General features: G+C 40.6%; 1 protein-coding gene across 4 annotated transcripts in view; it reads right to left on the bottom strand.

The window, feature by feature from the left end:
• LOC145509640 (uncharacterized) overlaps positions 1-25204 on the bottom strand; it is a 596722-nt gene that overhangs the window by 14284 nt on the left and 557234 nt on the right. For 2 of the 4 annotated variants that reach the window (XM_081498860.1, XM_081498861.1), the window contains exon 3: positions 24690-24837. In XM_081498860.1, the coding sequence (XP_081354986.1) occupies positions 24690-24837 (148 nt within the window). Of the gene's footprint in view, positions 1-3661; positions 4111-21042; positions 21114-24376; positions 24513-24689; positions 24838-25204 lie in introns of those variants that run through there. The other 2 variants (XR_014056257.1, XR_014056260.1) reach the window with 2 other exon arrangements.

The raw sequence follows: 25204 nt of genomic DNA, 5'->3' as shown, positions 1-25204 counted from the left end.
GAAGGAAAGATGTTATTCTGAAAAATGCATGCTGAAAACACTTGGTGCTGGAAGAGCAATTCACTTTATTTTCTATTTATGTTTCTCAACTCCTTACACTTCAGTAATATGTATTTTTATTAGTTTGCATTATGCAGCATGTTCACAAGAAAAAGACACAAAGATGCATTGAAACAAAGCGAGCAAGGAAGTGAATAGGTAGATACACAACAAAAATAAAAGGATTCAGAATATTTGAGGTTTTACTAATTAGGGAAACTGGTTGCATACTGTAGCTAAAATCTATGAGAGAGATAATTCAAAATTTAGCATAAGCCTGTCTTAGTGATAAAACATATGAAGTTACTTTCAGTGTTCCAAAGTAACTTCCCTCTCACAAAAGCATATTTGCTAGCCTGCCATTGCCACATTTCTCCTTCTCGAAATAAAATTCCTGTTAGTTAGCATTTTTCTGTGGAAAATATACATTAACAGTGTGCCTAGATGGGATTCAGGGGAGAACAAAAAGACCTGAAACGTTTTGCAGGTCATGAAAGTCAAACATAAAGTGTGTGCTCCAGACTTCAGAGCCTGTAATTCGTGTGTTTCTTCCTCATTGTGTAGCTCAGCCGACCTCAAAGGGTGGTCCCTGTACAAGCTATCTCCTGGGGAGTATGCCAGTACCACCTGGGGAGGTGTTAGAGATGCAAATTCTTGGGTTTCTCCGCACCCTGAATCCGCTGAATCAGAATATCTGAGAGTGGGGTTCAGTAACCTGTGTTTTAACAAACCGTCCAAATGATTCTGGTGCCTGTTGTGAGAACTTCTGGGCTGGCCCCTTGCTGATTCAATAGTGTGGCTTTTAAACCAGCAGCAACGGTATCACTTGGAAATTATTGACAGATTCAGGTTCTTGGACTCTGCCCCAGACCCAGGGAATCAGAATATGTATTTCAACTAGATCCTCTGATGATATCTCTGCACGTTAAGCTTCCTTCTCACAAAAGCATATTTGCTAGGCTGCCTTTGTCACATTTCTCCTCCTCAAAATAAAATTTGGAATCCACAGAGCTAGCCATTCTCTCATGGTTTTCAGCCTTGGGTGCATAATGAAACCAGGTGGGAGGCTGAAAAGACTACCTCCAGAGATTCTGATTTAACTGGCCTGGGATGTTGTCTAAACACCATCTTTTTTTCAAAGCTTCCCAGTTGATTGTATTGTGCAGGCAAGGTTGAGAACCACTGTTTTGAGCCCTCAAACAGCGTTCATTTACTTCTGTTCTTGAAAACATCTTTATATGACCTTCAACCTTGCTGGCCGTCTTAATCTTTAGCTACGTAGTAGAAGAACATCCCAGGTAGGAGAGGTGACTTTACTCCAGGTGATCAGATTGCACCCAAAGCACCACCTTTAGCCCTGGGCTCCCTCCTGGAGAAGAATGTAGAAAAACTAGAGCATGTTTAGAGGGGTGGGACCAAGAGAAGTAATGCAAACCATTCCTGTGAGAAACGGTTGTAGGAATTTGTAATGTTTGGGCAGCTGGAATGATCTTTTCAAACATAAATCAGATTTTATCACGTTCATGCCTGTCACTTGCCTTTGGATTTGGAAGGAAATCTAAGCCTTTTACCAAGTCCCTACACGATCTGGTGCTGTGTACCTCTTCCACCTCATCTCACCCTCCCTGCTTCTCCCATTCCTCACCCTCACCAGTAACTGTTGCTTGTCTCCTTTATGTTCCTAGGTCACTTTGAGAGTTCCCTTATCTAAGAGTGAATTCATGTCCTGTTCCTTCTGCCTAAAGTGCTTTCCCCTTGGCTTTTCCACGGGTGGAGCATCAACTTTCAGGTCTTTATTCAGTTATGGTGCTTCCTTATGTACTCAGTCTCTTCTAGTGCCTTTCTAAAACAAACGCCCATTTAGGTTCTGCCTGATAACTCCTGTGATCTATAATTATCTTATTTACTTATTCATTTTCTTGATATTATCTCCCTTGCTAGAATGTGAGTTGGGTGAGGATGGGGACCTTATTGGACTTACTCATTGCTACATTCATTGCTCTTCATTCAGTGTCTAGAGCAGTGCCCATCACCAAAGAAAGAAAGAAAAGTGAAATCGCTCAGTCGTGTCCGACTCTTTGCGATCCCGTGGACTATAGCCCACCAGGCTCCTCTGTCCATGGGATTTCCCAGACAAGAATACTGGAGTGGGTTGCCATTTCCTTCTCCAGGGGATCTTCCCAACCCAGAGATTGAACCCAGGTCTCCCACATTGCAGGCAGACGCTTTACCCTCTGAGCCACCAGGGAAGCCCTAGTAGGGTGTAAATGAGTGAAAAATGAAGGAAAGGAGAAAACTTTGATAGTTATTTTCAAATATTTAAAAAATGGTAACTAGAAAGGAGTTCAGATTTGAATGGCTATCATTAAAAGCAAAAGATGAATATTGTAAGGGGATTAATAGATTAAAAAAAAATTCACAAGGCTGAAAGGAGCTATATGCAGCCAGAGAATGAAGTCAGCTGTCCAGATAGATGGGTCCAGGTTTCAGCTGGATGGCATTTGACAGAGTTGTCAATGAGGTGACGTAAATATCTCGAAGGTGATTGGTTTCGGTGATCACTGATGTCCTATTCAACCTCATGATGCTAAGGGAATGAAAATGAAGGAGGGCTGCAAGGGACAGGTGCACCGTCAGTGCTGAGAAGATGGAGCAGACAGTCTTACAGCCATGAAGAAAGGCAGAGGCATTCCAAAAGTCAGGTCAAGACCTGAGAAGGACTATACCAGAGCCTGATTGTTGTATGTGTGTTAGAGCAAATAGCTCTATACCCATTAGTAGCTCCGAAGGTCGCTACATCACGGCACAATAGCTTTCACAGTACTATTTATATTTTCTTTCTAAAAACTATGACATATTCACTGTCATTTTTTACTTCGTAAACATATTGTAACTGTTGCATATTCTATTCATGTTCTATACTATTTCCATGGCTTTTGAGTATACATCAAATAATCATTTCTGAAACTGATCTTATATGAGTATCTTTGAAGTAAAATACTTGTATACCTTTATGATTATGCTATAAAGGTAAGTTCCTAGTAATGAAAATAATAGTTGGAAGGGTATTCAAGCATTTGAGGCTTTAATAATTGTCATTTATAATGATCAATTTGAGTCATTAATATTCTTTGTTTAAAGAGTCAGGCAAAATTAGTGGTTTATATTGGAAAGAATTCTACTCAACACAATTAAAAGAGTTTGGGTGCATAAATTATAAAATCAACTTTCCAAAAAAGTCAACTATCCAGATATATCTATTCACCAAAGGTCCCATAGCCTAGATGCTACCCTCCTTGTCTAATTTTTTTTTTTTTTGGCCACACCACATGGCCTGTGAGATCTTAGCTCCCAGACTAGGGATTAACCCTGGGGCATTGCAGTTAAACCACAGAGTCCCAACCACTGGACCACTAGGGAATTCTCTTGTCTTAATTTGTTACAGAGATTTATATTGCTTGAATAGAAATGTGCTTAATACTACAGATAATATACACATAATCTTTTTGACCTTATTGGCACTGTCCAGTCCGTCAGTGGAAATGCATTGTCAAAATTAAGTTGAACTCTTTTCTAAGTAAGGAAAAAGAGATTATTGGGCTAAATTATTTCATTCACTGACCTGTACTGTATCCATATACTAAATAGATGTTTCAGCCTTCACTTTATTTTATTATTTAGACATTCTTCATGTTTCCAGTTGGCAAATCTCATCAGAAGGGTTCAGTGGACACTCCATAAGAAGGCCTGCTGCTGCTGCTGCTAAGTCACTTCAGTCGTGTTTGACTCTGTGCGACCCCATAGACGGCAGCCCACCAGGCTCCCCCGTCCCTGGGATTCTCCAGGCAAGAATTCTGGAGTGGGTTGCCATTTCCTTCTCCAATAAGAAGGCCTAGTACCAACCAAATATTCAGATTATCTCCAAGGGTAGCTTTACCTCACTTTGGATATTCAGCTATTTCTTTTTTGCTGTTGCCATATGCTATGTGTTATCATTAAATTGTTTATCAATGAGCTCAATGCTTATAACTTAATTTGGGCAATTAGTTACTGGAATGGCTGATGGAGGTCCTAACAGAGAATTAGAGTCTGACTAATAAACATGTTCACAGCAGTTAAATTACAGTTTACCACTGCAACTGCCAATTACATTGTTGGAACTTTGGAGGAGGATTTGTTAATCAGCAATAACATGGTCTGTGCTTTTTTTCTCCCCGCATCATGATGAAATCATCAGTGGTCTCTCAATCCTCACATCTTCTAGACTACATTCAATTATGTGTTTTTTTTTTTATTTAGTCACCAAAATTTGTTGTTTTACTTTATATTAGCTCCTAAACGTGGTCTTCTTTTTTCCTATAACTATAGTTCTCTATCACATTCTCATTACCACTTACTTGAATTATCAATTAATATAATGTTTACTGGGAATGGAGTTGAAAAAAAACAGTAATTATTCAGGACTTCCTGTAAGCTAGGGATCATAGAGATGTTTCAAACATTACCTAATTTTTACTACAAGTTGTGAAAGTTATTACCCCTATTTTACATATGGGGAAACTAAGGTACCAAGATGCTCTGGGTCTGTGTGTGCGTGTTAGTCACTCAGTTGTGTCTGACTCTTTGTGACCCCATAGACTGTAGCCCGCTAGGTTCCTCTTCATGGATTCTCCAGACAAGAATACTGGAGTGGGTTGCCATGCCCTCTTCCAGGGGATCTTCCCAACCCAGGGATCCAAGTCAGGTCTCCTGCACTACAGGCAGACTTTTTACTGTCTGAGCCCCCAGGGGAGCCCTAAGATGCTCTATACTGTAGAAAATATCTAGTTTGAACCTAGTTGTGCTGGCTGTACAAGTCTCTGCACAATGCCACACACACGATCTCTGCAATTAGTTTGAGTGCCTACTATGTTCCAGAAGTTAAACTGTGTAGGATCTGTGGATATGAAAAGAATAAGATTATAATCCTTTTCCTGGGTGAACTCATATTCTGGAAGGTCAGCAGTCCTACACACACATAAGACAATTCTGAAACACAGGCACATTTGGGGAGGGGCAGAATGAGCGGACTCACAGAAAATAAAAAGGATGGTTGTGCGGACCGGAAATCATTTATGGAAGACTGAAGAAAAGAGAAAGAGGTCCTTTTTCTTTGATGAAGCCTGGGTTTCAAAGTAGCAACTGACTGGCAGACGTATGGTCCAGCTGGATATAGGGACTCAACCAATGCCAACTGGGACTGGGATTTCTCTTTCCATCTCTCATCTCTACATTGTCCTCGTCAACTGTGACCTCAGGAGGGTCCTCCCTCATGATCAGCAGCAGTTATTAACCTTCTGTGGCCTGGTCTTCAAATGCCATGCAAAAATGAGTGCAAATCTTTGTCCTCGGATTGCAAGAAGTACCTCTTTGTCTCTAATTGGATCAGGGGCCCATCACTGAGCCAGTCAGCCTGGCCCAGGGTAATGTGCCATGCTGGTTGCTTTAGGTCTGTGTCACACACCATCCCCAAGCTATCTGGGGAAGCTCACCTGGAACCTACATGTTGAGAGGGAAGGAGAACTACCAAGAGAAACATGAGTGGGTCCTGGGTGATAAAAACAGCCACTCACTGTCATTGTCCTCCACACCTGCTGGCTTTTCTAGTGTTCCTTTTTCATCTCAGATCCAGTTAAATGCATGCAAAAGACACAGTTCCTACTTTCAGGAAGATCATACGTAAGAAAACATCTAATCTCTCTTATCTCTCAACAGCTAACATGTATTTTCCTGTACTTCATTGACATAGTTAACTATGGCTCAGATCCTGAACTCCTTATTGCAAAATTCAGACTTAAATTGAAGAAAGTAGGGAAAACCAATAGACCATTCAGGTATGACCTAAATCAAATCCCTTATGATTATATAGTAGAAGTGAGAAATAGATTCAAGGGATTAGACTTGACAGAGAGAGTGCCTGAAGAACTATGGACAGAAGTTTGTAACATTGTACAGGAGGCAGTGATCAAAACCATTCCCAAGAAAAAGAAATGCAAAATGGCTGTCTGAGGAGACCTTCCAAATAGCTGAGAAGAGAAGAGAAGAGAAGCAAATAGATACCTATAGAAGCAAAGGCAAAGGAGAAAAGGAAAGATATAGCTATCTGAATGCAGGGTTCCAAAGAATAGCAAGGAGAGATAAGAAAGCCTTCCTCAGTGATCAATGCAAATAAATAGAGGAAAACAATAGAATGGGAAAGACTAGAGATCTCTTCAAGAAAATTGGAGATACCAACAGAACATTTCATGCAAAGATGGGCACACTAAGGGACAGAAATAGTATGGACCTAACAGAATCAGAAGATGTTAAGAAGAGGTGGCAAGAATACACAAAAGAACTATACAAAAAAGATCTTCACAACACAGATAACCATGATGGTGTGATCACTCACCTAAAGCCAGACATCCTGGAATGTGAAGCCAAGAGGGTCTTAGGAAGCATCACTGTGAACAAAGCTAGTGAAGGCTATGGAATTCCAGTTGAGCTATTTCAAATCCTAAAAGATGATGCTGTGAAAGTGCTGCATGCAATATGCCAGCAAATCTGAAAAACTCAGCAGTAGCCACAGGACTGGAAAAGGTCAGTTTTCATTTCAACCCCAAAGAAAGGCAATGCCAAAGAATGCTCAAACTACTGCACAATTGCACTCATCTCACACACTAGCAAAGTAATTCTCAAAATTCTCCAAGCCAGGCTTCAACAGTACATGAACTGAGAACTTTCAGGTGTTCAAGCTGGATTTAGTAAAGGCAGAGGAACGAGAGATCAAATTGCCAACATCCATCAGATCATCAAAAAAGCAAGACAGTTCCAGAAAAACATCTACTTCTGCTTTATGGACTACACCAATGCCTTTGACTGTGTGGATCACAACAAACTGTGGGAAATTCTTAAAGAGGTGTGAATACCAGGCCACCTTACCTACTTCCTGAGAAGTCTGTATGCAGGTCAGGAAGCAACAGTTAGAACTGGACATGGAACAACAGACTGATTCCAAATCAGGAAAGGAGTACATCAAGGCTGTATATTGTCACCCTGCTTATTTAACTTATACGCAGAGTACATCATGAGAAACGCTGGGCTGGATGAAGCACGAGCTGGAGTCAAGATTGCCCAGAGAAATATCAATAACCTCAGATATGCGGATGACACCACCAAGGGGAACTAAAGAACCTCTTGATAAAAATGAAAGAGGAAAGTGAAAAAGCTGGCTTAAAACTCAACATTCAAAAAATGAAAATCATGGCATCTGGTCCCATCACTTTATGGCAAATAGATGAGGAGACAATGGAAACAGTGAGAGACTTTATTTTCTTGGGCTCCAAAATCCCTGCAGATGGTGACTGCAGGCTTCAAATTAAAAGATGCTTGCTCCTTGGAAGAAAAGCTATGACAAACCTAGACAGTATATTAAAAAGCAGAGACTTTACTTTGCCGACAAAGTTTCATCTAGTCAAATCTATTTGTTGTCCAGTAGTCATGTATGAATGTGAGAGTTGGACCATAAAGAAAGCTGAACACCATATAATTGATGCTTTTGAACTGTGGTGTTGGAGAAGACTCTTGAGAGACCCTTGGACTGCAAGGAGATCCAGCCAGTCCATCCTAAAGGAGATCAGTCCTAAATATTCACTGGAATGACTAATGTTGAAGCTGAGGCTCCATTACTTTGGCCACCTGATGCGAAGCACAGACTCACTGGAACAGACCCTGATGCTGGGAAGGATTGAGGGCAGAAGAAGGGGATGACAGAGGAGGAGATGGTTGGATGGTGTCACTGACTCGATGGACATGAGTTTGAGCAAGCTCCGGGAGTTGGTGATGGACAGGGAAGGCTGGCGTGCTGCAGTCTATGGGGTTGTAAAGAGTCAGACACGACTGAGTGACTGAACTGAATTGAATCTTTTCATCTGTAGTATGTTTATCTGCTTTAGACAGTAGGTTTCTGGAAGACAGGAGCCTGCTCTTTTTAAACCTGTTTTGTACTAATTCTCAGCTTTTCTGACAACTACTCTTCAGTGAGGAGTCTTCCAAGGGATATTACTTTTCAAAGGCTGAAAGAATATTGAGAATTCATGAAGTTTATGTTTAGCTTAAAGAAGTGTCACACAATAGGTGATAGATCTAAGTAATGGGCAGGAACTCAACAACCTTCTTTGTGAACTGTATTACTATTTAACTATCTCTGTTCTTAAAGCACAAGAGTGTCCACTTTTCTTTTTAACCCGTCATATAAACTGTCATGTTTTACATATTTTTACCAATGCAACTCATTTTGTCTACAGAATTAAAAAGCCTCTACCAAAGCAAGTTCCATGTGACATGACTTCTGACAATCCAACCAGAACTTTCTTTTTAAAGAGACTTCAGGAAACACTATAGAGGCAGGAATTATGTCTGTTTTAAGGTTGATAAACTGTTCATTTAGAGATAGTCAAGAATATTACTTGTTATTAACTATGTGACTTAAATTATGCAAGTTCTCAAAGGAAGTGTATTGTGTTTGCCTTAACTATTATTTTAGCCCCTGGATCCAGATCTTTGTAATTAGTTCTTTATTTCCTTCTTTCCAATTTTCATCATGACGCCCCCCGTCCCCACACTGTCTTGTGTTTGTTAGTATCTATATGTATAAATATACATGTATGTCAGTGTGTATTTGTCTATTAAGCTTTATCTGGTTAAAACAAAAATATTGCATTTAGTAAGACAAACACGAACGTTTGCATTTCACAAAGAGGGGGCAGAGTTTAACTGACTGATCTGAGATTTCTTAATTAGTCAGTTCCCCAGGTGGGAGTGGAAAGAAGTTCTTAATGTATGTTTCAAATAATGGTACTCAGAAATTTTTGCTTTTTAAGTGCATGATGGACAGGGAGGCCTGGCGTGGTGCAGTCCGTGGGGTTGCAAAGAGAACAACATGATTGACTGACTGAACTGAACTAGATGCATACAAGTTCATGAATGTGAACTTGTAGAATATAATTCTACTGACACATAGACATATATGTATATATAGAGGTCTTTTCTTATTGTCCAACAGGTCCCTAAAATTCTAATCTCTTAAACATTTTTTAAAAGATTTTTCTGTTCTTCAGGTTGCATTATTTCTATTAAACAAGCTTCAAGTTCATTGGCTAGCTACTGTCACCTTCATTCTACTAAACTATCCAAATAAATATTTTAAAAAATTTCAGACAAAAACATAAGTTTTTCAGTGCTGGAATTTCCATCTTTTAAATTTATTTATTGTGTACATATTTTCCTTTATGTATTTGAGCATAGTTATAATAGCTGCTTTAAAAAACCTTGTCTGCTCTTTTCAATTTATAATCAACAAGGATTTATCTCTGTTTATTAAATTTTTCTCTTGAAAATGGATCATGTTTTCCATTGAGTAATTTTGGATTTTATCCTAGATATTGTGAAATGTTATGTTACGCAAAGTCTGTTATATTCCTCCAAAGAGTGTTGATTTCTGTATTTTAGCAGACATCAACTTGGTTGCACTCAAATTGCAAACTCTGACTCCTGGGAAACAGTTCAAATCTTAGACTGGGTTCTTTTTTCTTTAGTGGAGTCTGTCTAATACATGCATGGTTCAGGGATCAACCAGAGATTTATGCAGAGTCTAAACACAGAATTTGGGACTTTCCTTCTCTGTTTTCTTTTTTTTTTTTTCTAGAATTCCCCTCTTTCCCACTTTCCAGTGTTTGTGGTTACTCTGAACTTTGTCCTCTGATTATTGAGGCAAGAAAGATTGTGGGTTTTCTACTGGAGTTTTAGCCACCTTGTGCAATGTTAGCTTCCAGTTGCCTTTAGGCCAAAAGCTGTAAAAAAATGAGAACCTCAACCCTTGCTTTGGTTTACTCTCTGATGCCTTCAGGTTGTTGCTTTTGGTATTTTGTTGAGAGTTTATGGTTGTTATATGCAGGGGAGTCAGATGTGGTAAGAGAGTATACACCCACATCATAAGGGGAACCCTGATTAACTCTTCTTAATATGAACTTAATCTTATATCCTTTGTGCTTTATTTGGTGTCATGGTGTCTTGTTATTTCTGTGTGGACGTTGCGCCCTTATTTCTCTTTGAAATTCTCCAAATGCTATTGCAAACTCATTTTTATGTTGTTTGAAATAAATTCCGCTTCAAGTATAATTCATGTTCTCCATTGCAGCTTTTCCTCTTCTCATTTTTTAAAAAAAGTTTGTTTTAGAATTTGGAGGCTTATTTTGAGTGCTTTAGTTTTTGTTTTTTCTATCCCCTGTACTATTGCTACGTTATGTTTTTGTTTGTGTTTTGGCCATACCAGAACGCTTGTGGGATCTTAGTTCCCCGACCAGGGATTGAACCCACGCCATGGCAGTGAAAGCTCTGAGGCCTAACTACTGGACTGCTTGGGAACTCCCTGTTTTATGGTTGACTCCACTTAGTTCTCTGACCTTCAGTCAAAAACTAGGATTTATAATCATACTTCAATAATATATGGGAGTGTGGAAGACCTAGTAAGCAGTTTAGCTGAGCTTCTAGTAGCAAGGTTATGCTTTTCCTTGGGCTCAGAGCTACTGATAAGCTATAGCCTCTGCTAACAGATCTGCCATAGTCCTTTCACACGTGAGAGAACTCACGTCAGGCCCTGATTTCAAGTAGTGACACTACTATTCCCCTCTTGCACAAAGTACTTTCCTTTTTCTTCACAAGAATCAAATTTCCAATGGCTGTTCCTTTCTTTTGACCTGGGTGGAAACCCCCACCTACCCTTTGGGTAACCTGGATATTATCTTTTCTATAAGTCTGAGTATGTCTTTTTGGGTCTATCTTAATAGTTCACCTATTATTGCTATGGTTTGGAGTAGACGATTTATAAAGCATGACCTCATTGCAACATTTGACTTTAAAGTCAAGACAAGTGTTTCTATCTTGTCTGCTATAGACAACAATGCTTCCTTATCTTCTTTTGCTTCTCCATTTTGTATTTACCAGAAAATACATTTAGTTTTCCTTTCCATTTTCTCCTGAAGCAGGTAGATGCAATCATATTTGAGTGAAGCAGGACTCCTGATTTTTAGAATTAAGGTCAGGAAGATGGAGTTATTGAGTATTTACATGTGAGGTAGGATATCAAAGGCAGGAAGGAATAGTATTTTTGAAAAGGAGACATCATAACTTGGGGGTTAAGATAATAAGATATGGCCAAGATGCAGTAGGAAAACCCTGTGCTCACTTCTTTCCATGGGCATACCAAAATAATTATTTACAGAGTAACTGTTGATGAGACTGACCTGAAGATGAACAGAAAGGATTTTCTACAACAAAAGGCTTCAAGAAGGAACCATAATGAGCTGGGTAGGAAGGGCACAATATGGCCTAGGTAAAGTGTTAGTTGCTCAATTGTGTCTGACTCTTTTGTGACCCCATGGACTGTAGCCTGCCAGGCTCCTCTGTTCATCGAATTCTCCAGGCAAGAATACTGGAGTGGGCAGCCATCTCCCTTCTCTAGAAGGGGACCTTCTAGATCCAGGGATTGAACGCAGGTCTTCTGTATTGAAGGCAGATTCTTTACCACCTGAGCCACGAGGGAAGATCCAGGTAGGAAATCCACAAATAGCAGGTTAATCTCCATGGCGGAGATCCTCCCCAAGGAGTGAGGGGTCCAAGCCCTACACTGGGCTCCCTAGGCCTGGTGCTTCTGCCTGAGAATGTCCAGTGGTGCTTGCATACAGGAGAGCTGGACAGTTACAAGAAGCAGGGACTCTGCTCTTAAAGGGTACATGCAAAATCTCACATATTCCAAGACTTAGGGCAGAAGCAGTCATTTCAAATTAGATCAAATCCACCTGCTAATCTTGGTTGTGTTGTTGTTGTTTAGTCGCTAAGTCACATTCAACTCTTTATGACCCCCATGGGCTATAGCCCACTAGCCTCCTCTGTCCATGGGATTTTCTAGGCAAGAATACTGGAGTGGGTTGCCATTTCCTCCTTCAGGGGATTTTCCAGACCCAGGGTTCGAACCAGCTTCTCCTGCATTGGCAGGCAGATGCTTTACTCCTGAGCTAACAGGGAAGCCCCCCAAAAGGCAGGAGGCAATGGAGACTCCTCTAGGGACATAGACCCAGGTGGAAATCACTGTGGAGTGCTTATTCTACCATGAAGACACTGGTGCTGGTAAGCACCATTTGGCATCCTCATTCTAGTCCATTAGCACTGGAGGCTTACCTATGTACCAGCCACCCAGCAGCAGTCCTGAGACCCCTTCCCCTGGCCCTGGCCCTGCAGTAGTAGCTGCCCCAGGACTTGCTCCCCACCATCAGGGGATACTCTGGGCCCCACTGCCAGCTGTGCCAGCACCTAGACTCACCCACCAGAGGGCTGGCAGCCTCCACACAATGCAGGACTGGCCACCAGCTGGACTGGGGCTGGAGGTGCATACCAGTGTGCCCAAAGTAGCTGTGGCCCTGCCATAACAGAGGGGTGAGCACAGATCATGAAGGCCTTATTGCCAAATTCAGACTTGAATTGAAGAAAGTAGGGAAAACCACTAGACCATTCAGGTATGACCTAAATCAAATCCCTTATGATTATACAGTGGAAGTGAGAAATAGATTCAAGGGATTAGATCTGATAGACAGAGTGTCTGATGAACTGTGGGCGGAGGTTCGTGACATTGTACAGGAGGCAGGGATTAAGATCATCCCCAAGAAAAAGAAATGCAAAAAGGTAAAATGGTTGTCTGAGGAGTCCTTACAAATATCTGAGAAAAGAAGAGAAGCTAAAGGCAAAGGAGAAAAGGAAAGATATACCCATTTGAATGCAGAGTTCCAAAGAATAGCAAGGAGAGATAAGAAAGCTTTCCTCAGCGATCAATGCAAAGAAAGAAAAGAAAACAACAGAATGGGAAAGACTAGAGATCTCAAGAAAATTAGAGATACCAAAGGAACATTTCATGCAAAGATGGGTGACAGAAATGGTATGGACCTAACAGAAGCAGAAGATATTAAGAAGAGGTGGCAAGAATACACAGAAGAACTGTACAAAAAAGATCTTCACGACCCAGATAATCATGATGGTGTGATCACTCACCTAGAGCCAGACATCCTGGAATGTGAAGTCAAGTGGGCCTTAGGAAGCATCACTACGAACAAAGCTAGTGGAGGTGATGGAATTCCAGTTGAGCTATTTCAAATCCTAAAAGATGATGCTGTGAAAGTGCTGCATTCAATAAGCCAGCAAATTTGGAAAACTTGGCAGTGGCCACAGGACTGGAAAAGGTCAGTTTTCATTTCAATCCCAAAGAAAGGCAATGCCAAAGAATGCTCAAACTAGCGCTCAATCGCACTCATCTCTCACGCTAGTAAAGTAATGCTCAAAATTCTCCAAGCCAGACTTCAACAGCACGTGAACCATGAACTTCCAGATGTTCAAGCTGGTTTTAGAAAAGGCAAAGGAACTAGAGATCAAATTGCCAACATCTGTTGGCTCATTGAAAAAGCAATAGAATTCCACGAAAATGTCTACTTTTGCTATATTGACTATGCCAAATTCTTTGACTGTGTGGATCACAACAAACAGTGGGAAATTCAAGATAGGAATACCAGACCACCTGACCTGCCTCCTGAGAAATCTGTATGCAGGTTAAGAAGCAACGGTTAGAACTGGACTTGGAACAACAGATTGGTTCCAAATCGGGAAAGGTGTACGTCAAGGCTGCATATTGTCACCCTGCTTATCGAACTTACATGCAGAGTACATCACCTGACATGCCGGGCTGAATGAAACACAAGCTAGAATCAAGATTGCCGGGAGAAATATCAATAACCTCAGATATGCCAATGATACCACCCTTATGGCAGAAAGCGAATATAAACTGAAGAGCCTCTTGATGAAAGTGAAAGAAGAGAGTAGAAAAGTTGGCTTAAAAGTCAACATTCAGAAAACTAAGATCATGGCATTTGGTCCCATCACTTTATGGCAAATAGATGGGGCACAATGGAAACAGTGAGAGACTTTGTTTTTTGGGGGGCTCCAAAGTCACTGCAGATGGTGACGGCAGCCATGAAATTAAAAGACGCTTGCTCCTTGGAAGAAAAGCTATGATCAAACTAGACAGCATATTAAAAAGCAGAAACATTACTTTGCCAACAAAGGTCCGTCTAGTCAAAGCTATGGTTTTTCCAGTGGTCATGTATGGATGTGAGAGTTGGACTATAAAGAAAACTAAGTGCAGAAGAATTGATGCTTTTGAACTGTGGTGTTGGAGAAGACTCTTGAAAGTCCACTGGACTGCAAGGATATCCAGCCAGTCCATCCTAAAGGAGATCAGTCCTGGGTGTTCATTGGAAGGACTGATGCTGAAGCTGAAGCTCCAATTCTTTGGCCACCTGATGCGAAGAGCTGACTCATTTGAAAAGACCCTGACGCTGGGAAAGAGTAAAGGTGAGAGGAGAAGGGGACGACAGAGGATGAGTTGGTTGGATGGCATCACCGACTCGATGGACATGAGTTTGAGCAAGCTTCCCTTGGGATGCTGCAGTCCATGGGACTGCAAAGAGCTGGTCAGGACTGAGTGACTGAACTGAACTGAATAGATGAAAACTTCTCTCACTGGGGAAAGGAAGCAAACATCCAGGTCCAGGAAGAACAGAGAGTCCTATACAAGATGAACCTAGAGGTCCGTAGTAAGACACTGTAATTAAAAGAAAGTATTAAAGATAAAGAAGGAATCTTAAAAGCAACAAGGGAAATACAACTCCATGGGAAATCACAAACCAAAAATCTATACTAGATACACAAACAAAAGAGAAAAGAATCTAAACACAACACTAAAGATAGTCATCAAATCACAAGGGAAGAGAGAAAAGAAGAAAGGAAAAAAAAAAAGAATTACAAAAACAGCCAGAAAACAATCAGCAAAATGAAGATAAGTATGTACCGATCAGGGCTTCCCATGCGGCAGAGTGGTAAAGAATCCACCTACCAATGCAGGAGACAAAGAGATGAGAGTTCAATCCCTATGTCAGGAAGATCCTCTGGAGTAGGAAATGGCAACTCATTCCAGTATTCTTTTCTGGAAAGTTCCAGGGACAGAAGAGATTGGCGGACTACAGTCCACGGGGTCACAAAGAATTGGACACAAGTGAGCAAATGAACACACAGCACATATATCAATCAGTAATTACTTTAAATGTAAATGGAACAAATATTGCAGTCAAAAGACAGAGTGGCTGAGTGGATAAAAAACAAGGTCCATCTTTGTGCTGTTTCTGAGGCTCACTTCAGATCTTATTAAAAGTAGGTAAATAAGTGCATGGTGCACAGATTAAAAGTGAGGGGATGGAAAAAAATGCAAATAGAAACTCAAAGAAAGCTGGGGTAGCAATACCTCTATCAGATAAAATAGACTTTAAAATAAAGACTGTAACAAGAGACAGAGAAGAGCGTTACATAATGGTAAAGGAACCAGTAGAACAAGAAGATATGACAAGTGTAAATATATGTACACCCAACATGCTGCTGCTAAGTCCCTTCAGTAGTGTCCAACTCTGTGCGACCCCATAGATAGCAGCCCACCAGGCTCCGCCGTCCCTGGGATTCTCCAGGCAAGAATACTGGAGTGGGTTGCCATTTCCTTCTCCAACACCCAACATAGGAGCACCTAAATACTTAAAGCCTATACGAACAAACATAAAGGGACAAATTGACAGTAACACAATAATAGTAAGAGACTTATACCCCTTACGTCAATGGACAGATCATCCAGAAAGAAAATCACTAAGGAAACACTGGCTTTGAAACACATTAGACCAGATGGGTAGCTATATATCTATACCTATCTATATCTATAATGTATATCACTATACATTCCAGCAAGTCCACTTCTGGGTATGTTTCTGAAGAAAACAAGAACACCAATTAAAAAATATAAATATGTACCCCTGTAATCATAAAGAATCTGCCTTCAATGCAGTAGACCTGGGTTTGATCCCTAGGTTGGGAAGATCCCCTGGAGAATGGAATAGCAACCCACTCCAGTATTCTTGCCTGAAGAATTCCATGGACAGAGGAGCCTGGTGTGCTATAGTCCATGGGGTTGCAAAGAGTCACACACACATCACAGCATATTTTACAGTAGCCAAGATATGGAAGCAACCTAAGTCCATCAACAGATGAATGGATAAAGATGTGGCATATATATCTACAATAGAATATTCAGTTCAGTTCAGTCGCTCAGTCATGTCCGACTCTTTGTGACCCCATGGACTGCAGCACGCCAGCCCTTTCTGTCCATCAGCAACTCCCAGAGTTTACTCAAACTCATGTCCATTGAGTCAGTGATGCCATCCAACCATCTCATCCTCTGTCGTCCCCTTCTCCTCCTGCCTCCAATCTTTCCTAGCATCAGGGTCTTTTCCAATGAGTCAACTCTTCGCATTAGGTGGCCAAAGTATTGGGGTTTCAGCTTCAGCATCAGTCCTTCCAATGCATATTCAGGACTGATTTCCTTTAGGATGGACTGGTTGGATCTTCTTGCAGTCCAAGGGACTCTCAAGAGTCTTCTCCAACACCACAGTTCAAAAGCAACAATTCTTCGGTTCTCAGCTTTCTTTATAGTCCAACACTCACATCCATACTCAGCCATAAAAAAGAATGAAATTTTGCCATTTGTAACAACATGGGTGGACCTAAAGAGCATTATACTAAATGAAATGTCAGACAAAGACAAATACCACATAATTTCATTTATATATGGAATCTAAAAAACAAAAACAAAGGAACAAACCCATCACAACAGAAGCATAGTCATAGATGCAGAGAACTGACTGTTGTCAGAGGGGAGTGGAAGCTTTCCAGTGATAGTGTGGCTGTAAGATATTGTAAGAATAAGAATGCATAATGTTCACTGTAATGTTGGTTGTTTACCTGAATTTATGATTTTTGTCCTGTTTCCACAGCCCCCACACTTCAGGTGATAACACTAAACTTGTCCCTGGCTTATATGAAATTTATATGTATTTAAAATTTAGAGTGAGGCATCCATAGACTGAATGACATCATCAGAACCAGTAGAATGAATCAGAGGTGAGAAGAAAACATAATCCTTGGGTATTTGTATAAATCCCAAGAGGGATTTCAGATGTCTATAGGGATTTGAGCCTGTTAGATTAACTAGGAGACCCCAAGTTAAAACATTGTTATAGAAATGAGGTAGGGGTGGAAGGTAAGGTGATCAAAGTTCTAGATTGAGTGAGAGGTAGTAAAAGATCAACTGAAGGCAGCTATGCGATCACAGGAAACGCAGTTTGATGGTATTCCCATCATCTGATCACCTGTAGACAAATTCTGACTGCAAGTATTTACAGAAGATTCTTGCTTTTTGCAGTGGCCATCTGATCATCTGTAGACAAATTCTGACTGCAAGTATTTACAGAAGATTCTTGCTTTTTGCAGTGGCTTCCCCGTTGACTCCGCGGTAAAGAATCTGCCTGCAATGCAGGAGACATGGGTTCAGTCCCTGGGTCGGCCAGATCCCCTGGAGAAGGAAATGACAACCCATTCCAGTATTCTTGCCTGGGAAATCCCATGGACAGAGGAGCCTGGCAAGCTACAGTCTGTGGGGTCACAAAGAGTCTGACTTGACTTAGTGACTAAACAACAATAACAACCACAACTGTTCTCTAAAGTTGCTACAAACCCTGCATTAATATGGATACTGAACTAGGGGAAAACAAGGTTATGTCCCTATGAGCCTCTGGTCACAACATTGACCTGTGTCGTGACTGAACGATACATAATCTTTTATGGGAGTTTAAAGACACCTTATTTAGTATGGCAAAAACCACTACAATATTGTAAGTAATTAGCTTCCAATTAAAATAAATTAATTAATTAAAAAAATAAAGACACTTTATTTAACATACGTTATTGATTCATTAGGGCTTCCCTAGTGGCTCAGATGGTAAAGTGTCTGCCCGCAATGTGGGAGACCCGGGTTCAATGCCTGGATCGGGAAGATCCCCTGGAGAAGGACATGGCAACCCACTCCAGTAGCCTGCCTGGAAAATCCCATGGATGGAGGAGCCGGGTAGGCTACAGTCCATGGGGTTGCAAAGAGTCAGAGGCAACTGAACAACTTCACTATTGATTCACTAACATTGAACTCATGGCCACCAGTACTATGACTTGGTCTGAAAGAAGCTTATCTAATATATGCATTTTCTCTTTAAGAGATATTAAGCCTTTTTGTGCTCAGCAACACTAGACAGAGCTTTATTATTTTGCTCAAAGATATTTTAAATAGTGAAATGGCCAAGAAAAAGCACAAAAATGTGAAAAATGTGGTACTGCATAGACCACAAAAAGGACACTTGTTTATAGTACTGAAACAGGAAGGCAGAATGTTGCCTTGTCCAGCCTCAGCTGGGATGTGGTCATTGGATGACTCAGGTTTTTTGCTTCTCCGCAGGTGTCTGTGAACAGCCTCAAGAGCTCAGCGGGTATTGATTTTGGGGTTACACGAATAACTTTTAGCAAGTAGGTAAATTCACAAACACAGACTCCATAAATAATGGTGATTGACTGCATATTTATTTTGATAGGTGTCAGCACATGCTTAGGACTTGGCAGCCACAAGTAGAATCTTCAATTGTACTTTTAATATTCCAAGTCAAAAGAAAAAAATAGAACATGAGCTTTAATTATATATTTTTATTCCTCTACATAGTCAGAGAAAATATGACTTGTCTAACAACTCTTGTAGAGGCTGTGATTTTGTGCAAAATATGCATCTACTCCAGAAAATTGATGGATAAGTTCCTAAAAAGTTAAAGCTCATAAGTTTATTGCCTTATGTGTTTTTTTCTAACTGCACAAAAAATTGTAGAAAAATTTAGAGTAATTTGACACATTAAAATCAATTTTACTCTGCATTCCCAAAAGTCCCAATTGCTTTTGAAATTTGAGTACATAAAAGCATTTATGAAACTACAGTAATTACCAACAGAGTATATAAAAATTTGCAGTTACTCAAGATTCTCCCTTCACACCCTCAGCTTCAAACTCAACAATTCAGATTACATTGATAGGATCAAAATTATAACATTCTCATAAAAAGCAATTTAAACACATTAGTGATAAAAAATATAGTATTATGTACCTTCAGAGAAAGAATCGTATTTTTAAGACTTTGGCAACCATAATCTGTCAACTGTTGTGGCGTCTCTGTCTTTCCTTCTCTTTTATTATTCTTGAGTAGCCAAGGTTCACCCAATATAAAAGTTATTTACAGCAATGGGGAACCTTTGATTGTTTCAAAGAAACAGTATTTATATGAGGTATTCATTAGGGTAAACTGAAGGAAGGGTGTCCACCTTCTATTCATAGAAGGTGTCAGCATAAGAATAAGTAAGACCGCTGAGCACAAGACAATTGAAGAGTGATTGTTTTTTAAGGGTTAGAAGTGAAACTCCTAAATCCTGCCATATGGACTCCTTTTAATTTGACTAAAGTTTTAAAAAGCTCAGAATTGTAGACACCTAACTTAGGGTCAGAATTTCTCTATCAGGTGGAAAAGTGAGTGGGTAGATGGTCTGTGTCTTTCCCTTAGAGGCCACTAGCTCACCCTGAGCGTTTTGTCTAATGGACCCATAATCTCTTGCTTGGTCTTCTTTTTCTCCAAGAAATGTATGTGTTTGATTGTGTAGTTCTAGGATTAAGAAAGCACTCTGTGGGTTGAATGGCATCACCGACAATGGACATGGGTTTGGGTGAACTCCGGGAGTTGGTGATGGACAGGGAGGCCTGGCGTGCTGCGGTTCATGGGGTCACAAAATGTCGGACACGACTGAGTAACTAGATAATAGATCTGTATTAACTGAATGATATGCGAGCTTGATTTTACAAATGTGGCCTCTCTGGCACCATGCTTGACCTAAATAAACTAAATGTAACATCTGATATTCTTGTCTGTTCATGTTAAGAAATGGAAGCATTAAGTGTTTATTGATATTAATTAAAGTGGACACAATACCTGGGTTGAAAAAGCATAACCTATATATATATATATATAAATATATATATATATTTTTTTGCCTATTTACCACTATTTGGATTATTAGATACTAGAGTGTATGACAAATGAAGGGCATTAATTACATAAACAGGTTAGATACTAATTGATTTAGGACTTTTGGCCTGGTGAGAGACAGAATCACATAGTGCAGAACCTTTGGAGACTCCTTTGATGATCCCATTTTATAGATGGAGATAGAAATAAATGTACAGAGAGACTATGTGACATGTCTATGAGAACTGAGCTTAATCAGAGACAGAAATTGATATGAAATATACAAATCATAAACTCCTTTACCTAATTTATTTACCTAGCTCCTTTGTTTCTAGTCCAGGAAGTAGCTTTTTGTGTGATTTTAGTCCAGGAAGTAGCTTTTTGTGTGATTTTAAGGATTCTAGTTGGAGCTTGTTAAAATCAACTGGACCAAAAGCCCTATGGGCTGTTAACAAACAGTAAAATACATGCTTTGACTGGGTTAGTAATTGCTTAGAACATTAATCATGCTCATCATTTGACTAAATTGTCTACCTCCCTGCATTATTTCAATCTCCACTTGTCAATAGAGAGAAAACATTTTGCAGTACAGTTTATTTTCTACTTGTCTGACTTCTCTTAATGCAGTCTGCTTTGTCTTTGAAAGATAAGTACAGAAATGTACAATGATTTAAAGGAAGAGAGAAACTTCCTGATCAGATTCTATCCTTCCCTTTGTGACCGAGAAACAGGGTAAACTCACGAAGGCAGGATTTGATATCCTAACAAGTACCAGAGTTACCAACGCAGTTGATATTGTAAGCAGTCCATTTACTCACATAGTAGGCACTTCTCCTACCTTAGGACCCTCACACACACATGGCAAGAGCAATTTAACGTTCTTACTGTGATCAGATATGTCCTACCTTTCCTGATCATGCTCAGCATTGATTCATAGTTTCTTTCCTTTTTTTTTTCGCCACATAGTTCCAGTTATCTAAAGGAAGATGAAATGAATAGCAAGGAAAGGGTAATATAGCATATTACTGAGTACTTATGTGATAGATCACACGCTGGAATATTTTAAGTGTATTGCTTTTTTTGATCCTCCTAAAACCCATGGAAGTAAATACTATTCATATTTTATGGTGAAATGTTAAAACTAAAAAATTTAATCATTTGCCAAAAATGATATGGTTAGTAAGTGGAGATAGTTGCTAAATCTGGGCTCAAAACAAAAGAAAACGTGGCATAAAGAGGGCCTAGAAAAGAAGCAGAAGGTGTAACATAAAGATTCAAACCTGCCTGGAGTCCTTTTAGAAAGTTCAGTCTTTCTCCTTAGAATGTTCTGTCTTGATTCTTCTGCAGAATCAGGTGTGTAGCACAATTATCTATACCCCTGTTCTTTTGACTAAATTCATTCCCTTCTCACAACACTGCAATTTTTTGTTCATTTAAAGGTCATGTTTTTAGAGCTATTGACCCAGAGTTGTCATCACATTCTTCCTACTTTAAATAGTCTGAGTAAGATAAACATATTTTCTATCATTTTACTGTTCACCAGATTGACTCTTCAAACAAAGAGAAAGAGATAATCATACATAATATATCACAATACACTTGTCTCTATGATGGAAACTCTCTCCCTGAAATGTACATGGATTGGAGTAGCCTGACTCTGGAGTAAAAGTACTCCATAGGATAAGGTGGGAGTCTAAAATCAGGAAAAAAAGAGTAAAGACTGTTGAATACCATGGGTAAGGAGAAAAGGCATAAGGCGGCTGGGTCCAGGAGAGGGAAAGGAGTGAAGAGAAGTAGAAAATCCCCCTGTGGACATTTCCTCAAGACATGCTAGAAGAACAGGGGCCCAGCAGAGAGGGCTTCTCTAAGTGAGGCGCCATTTAACCCACCAAGGCTGGTCTTTCTGTTTCGTGTTTCTCATGGCCAAGTTTCATGCTACAGGGCTCACACTTCTAGACTGTATGGTCAGCTGGGCAGGACCACGCAGGGAGCCAGCCACTGAAGATATAGCGTGGCATTTTATGCAAAAGTGTAGAGGATCATAGTACGCAGCATGAGTAGGCCATGAGGGTCATGTGGGACCCTCTAGGGCTCCATCCAGCTTGGAGAACTCATTGACAGTATCAGTAAAGGCAGTTGCAGAATGGCCCAGGCAGTGATTGGTAGCTCTGGAAAGAATGAGGCGGTAAGACATTCTGAGAAGGTGCACAGGTTTGTTGTTCAATAAGCAGGGCTGTCATCGTCTCCCCAAGGGTCATCTCCTTTCTAGCCAGACAGGAGAAGAAAGAACATAGATGAGTGGGTCTGGGGAGTTTTCATGAGATAGTCCTTCAAGGCACACGTCACTTCTGCACACATTCCAGCAACAACAATTCATCCACGTGGCCACCTTGAATTGCAAGGGAGGCTAGGAAATGTAGTCCAGCTGTGTATCTAGAAAGAAGAGGAAAGCTGGCGTATGAGGGGCCTCTGCCATATCTGCTGCATAAATAACAAAGTGAGGTCTATAGGTGACGTGAATGCCTGGCTAAAAGCTCAGTTCAACCAATTCAGTCACTCAGTCACGTCCGACTCTTTGTGACCCCATGCACTGCAGCATGCCAGTCCTCCCTGTCCATCACCAACTCCTGGAGTTTACTCAGACTCATGTCCATCAAGTCGGTGATGCCATCCAACCATCTCATCCTCTATTGTCCCCTTCTCCTCCAGCCTTCAATCTTTCCCAGCATCAGGGTCTTTTCCAATGAGTCAGCTCTTCGCATCAGGTGGCCAAAGTATTGGAGTTTCAGCTTCAGCATCAGTCATTCCAATGAATATTCAGGACTGATTCCTTTTAGGATGGACTGGTTGGATCTCCCTACAGTCCAAGGGACTCTCAAGAGTCTTCTCCAACACCACAGTTCAAAGGCATCAACTCTTTGGTGCTCAGCTTTCTTTATAGTCCAACTCTCACATCTAAAAGTTATACAACTTAGAGTCCAAATTCTCCCCATGAAGATGTGCTTCTTACTTTTTGATTCCAGAACTATCTGCAAGTTTGTGGATACAAGCATCCATACCAGAAAAAAGTATGGAATTTACCTCGTTTCAGGATAAGGGCTGACCCTTTTGTTTGGTTTTGAAAGGAAAGCATAGACCTCACCATATTTTACCTCCTTTGGTATTTTAAAATATGTGATTGTGGCAGAAGATAAAATTTATATCACATTATAATTGAAGTTAGCAAGAATTGGTTGTTTTCATTAATAAATAAAGAGAACTTCTTGTTTGATATGTCATTGAACCATTAAACCAAAAGGCTCAAATCATGGTCCCTCTGTGAGAATAAAGTATAGGTAGGTACTTGACTCCTCTCAACCTTTGAAGAAAAATCAGGCATTCTACTTTAGCGAGTGTGAGTTAGACCAACACAAAATATGTCGCCACAAACAAATGTTTTAAGAAAAAATTTTCAAATATTATATAAGATAAAGCAAATAGGAGTGATCTTTATAGTTCAGAACATGGACTAAACCTCAAAGTTGAGGCCAATGGGTGATAAGTGGTTTATGATCTAAACAGATGTGCTAGATACATCTTTGAGGCATGCACCAAGCAGCTGACATATAGATCTGTGACCACCACGCAACTTTAATCCATATAAGAGGAGGCTAGAGATTAACCTGGAGAAGGCAATGGCACCCTACTCTAGTACTCTTGCCTGGAAAATCCCATGGACGGAGGAGCCTGGTGAACTGCAGTCCATGGGGTCGCTCGGAGTCGGACATGACTGAGCGACTTCACTTTTACTTTTCACTTTCATGCATTGGAGAAGGAAATGGCAACCCACTCCAGTGTTCTTGCCTGGAGAATCCCAGGGACGGGGGAGCCTGGTGGGCTGCCATCTATGGGGTCGCACAGAGTCGGACACGACTGAAGCGACTTAGCAGCAGCAGAGATTAACCAAGTAAGTTACTTGAAATTTTTTAGGAGTAGAGACTACTATAGCACTTTTCTTCTCACTTATGAGAAAGAAGAGGAAGGGGAGAGTACAGGAGAGTAGTTCATTTCTTGTCTCTTAAAGTCAAGAGCGTGCTCAGTCACTCAGTTGTGTCTGACTCTTTGCAACCCCATGGACTGTAGCCCGCCAGACTCCTCCATCCATGGGATTCTCCAGGCAAGACTGCTGGAGTGGGCTGCTATCACCTTCTCCATAAGTCAAGTGAGGGGGACTCAAAAGAATTATCTAGAACATGTCACCTGTATGAAAAAGGAGGAGACTTGTGCTTATGCTTCTCTGGAAAACTCTGAAGGCACGAATCAGACTGGTCTGTTTCCTCTGCTAGTGAGGCAAGGATTGAGGGGGCAGCGGTTGGTCAAGTTGTACTCTGCAATTCTGTGGGAATCAAACGTTTAAGAATCTTCTGTGGGTCAAGTGAGCACATGGCAAAGATGGATAGGCTTGAGTTTTCTCAGGACCCAGCCTCATGTGTGTCATGAGAAGCTGGAAGAAGGGCCTCGATTAGGGGGGTGTACTAGACCTTGGATATATCAGAAGGACCCACCAACATACCCCGTGGAGATGGGTGGCGACAGATGACTATCCCCCACTTCTTGGAGGACGACCTGGGGTTCTAGATTCTCTTCTGCTGAGCCTTCATTTCTGGCAGCTCCCACACACCTCTCTCTTGCCACTTGTTTCTCTGCCTTTCTGCCTTTGTCTGTGGGGGTAAAAAAAGAGGTCAAAATTTAGGAATTCTTCCAAGAAACTCTGGTGCTATTTAATTGCCATACCACAGATGACCTTCAGATACCACTTTCTAACTTGTTCTCACTTTAGATTATTAAAATCTTAGTGTCTTTGTCTTTCCCCTTTTCTTATTCAACTTTGCTAAGCATTTGCAGTGGGATACAGTTTTGGGAGGGAAATCACTACGTGGGTCTCTCTTGGTTTTTATAATGAGAGAAAATGGATAATTTAGGGAGTTCTTTTGACTTCTGGTGTGTTATAATCTCTTTACTGTGAGGGAAGGGGTTTCAAGTCTACAAAGACATTCTTCGTCCTTTGCCTTGTCATGGTTTCCTCCT

Source organism: Giraffa tippelskirchi, chromosome 6, assembly GCF_054371585.1.
Source record: "Giraffa tippelskirchi isolate mGirTip1 chromosome 6, T2T-mGirTip1v1.2.pri, whole genome shotgun sequence".
Taxonomy (NCBI): Eukaryota; Metazoa; Chordata; class Mammalia; order Artiodactyla; family Giraffidae; genus Giraffa; species Giraffa tippelskirchi.
The sequence above is the reverse complement of the archived record's forward strand: the minus strand, read 5'-3'. Positions and strand labels throughout refer to the sequence as shown.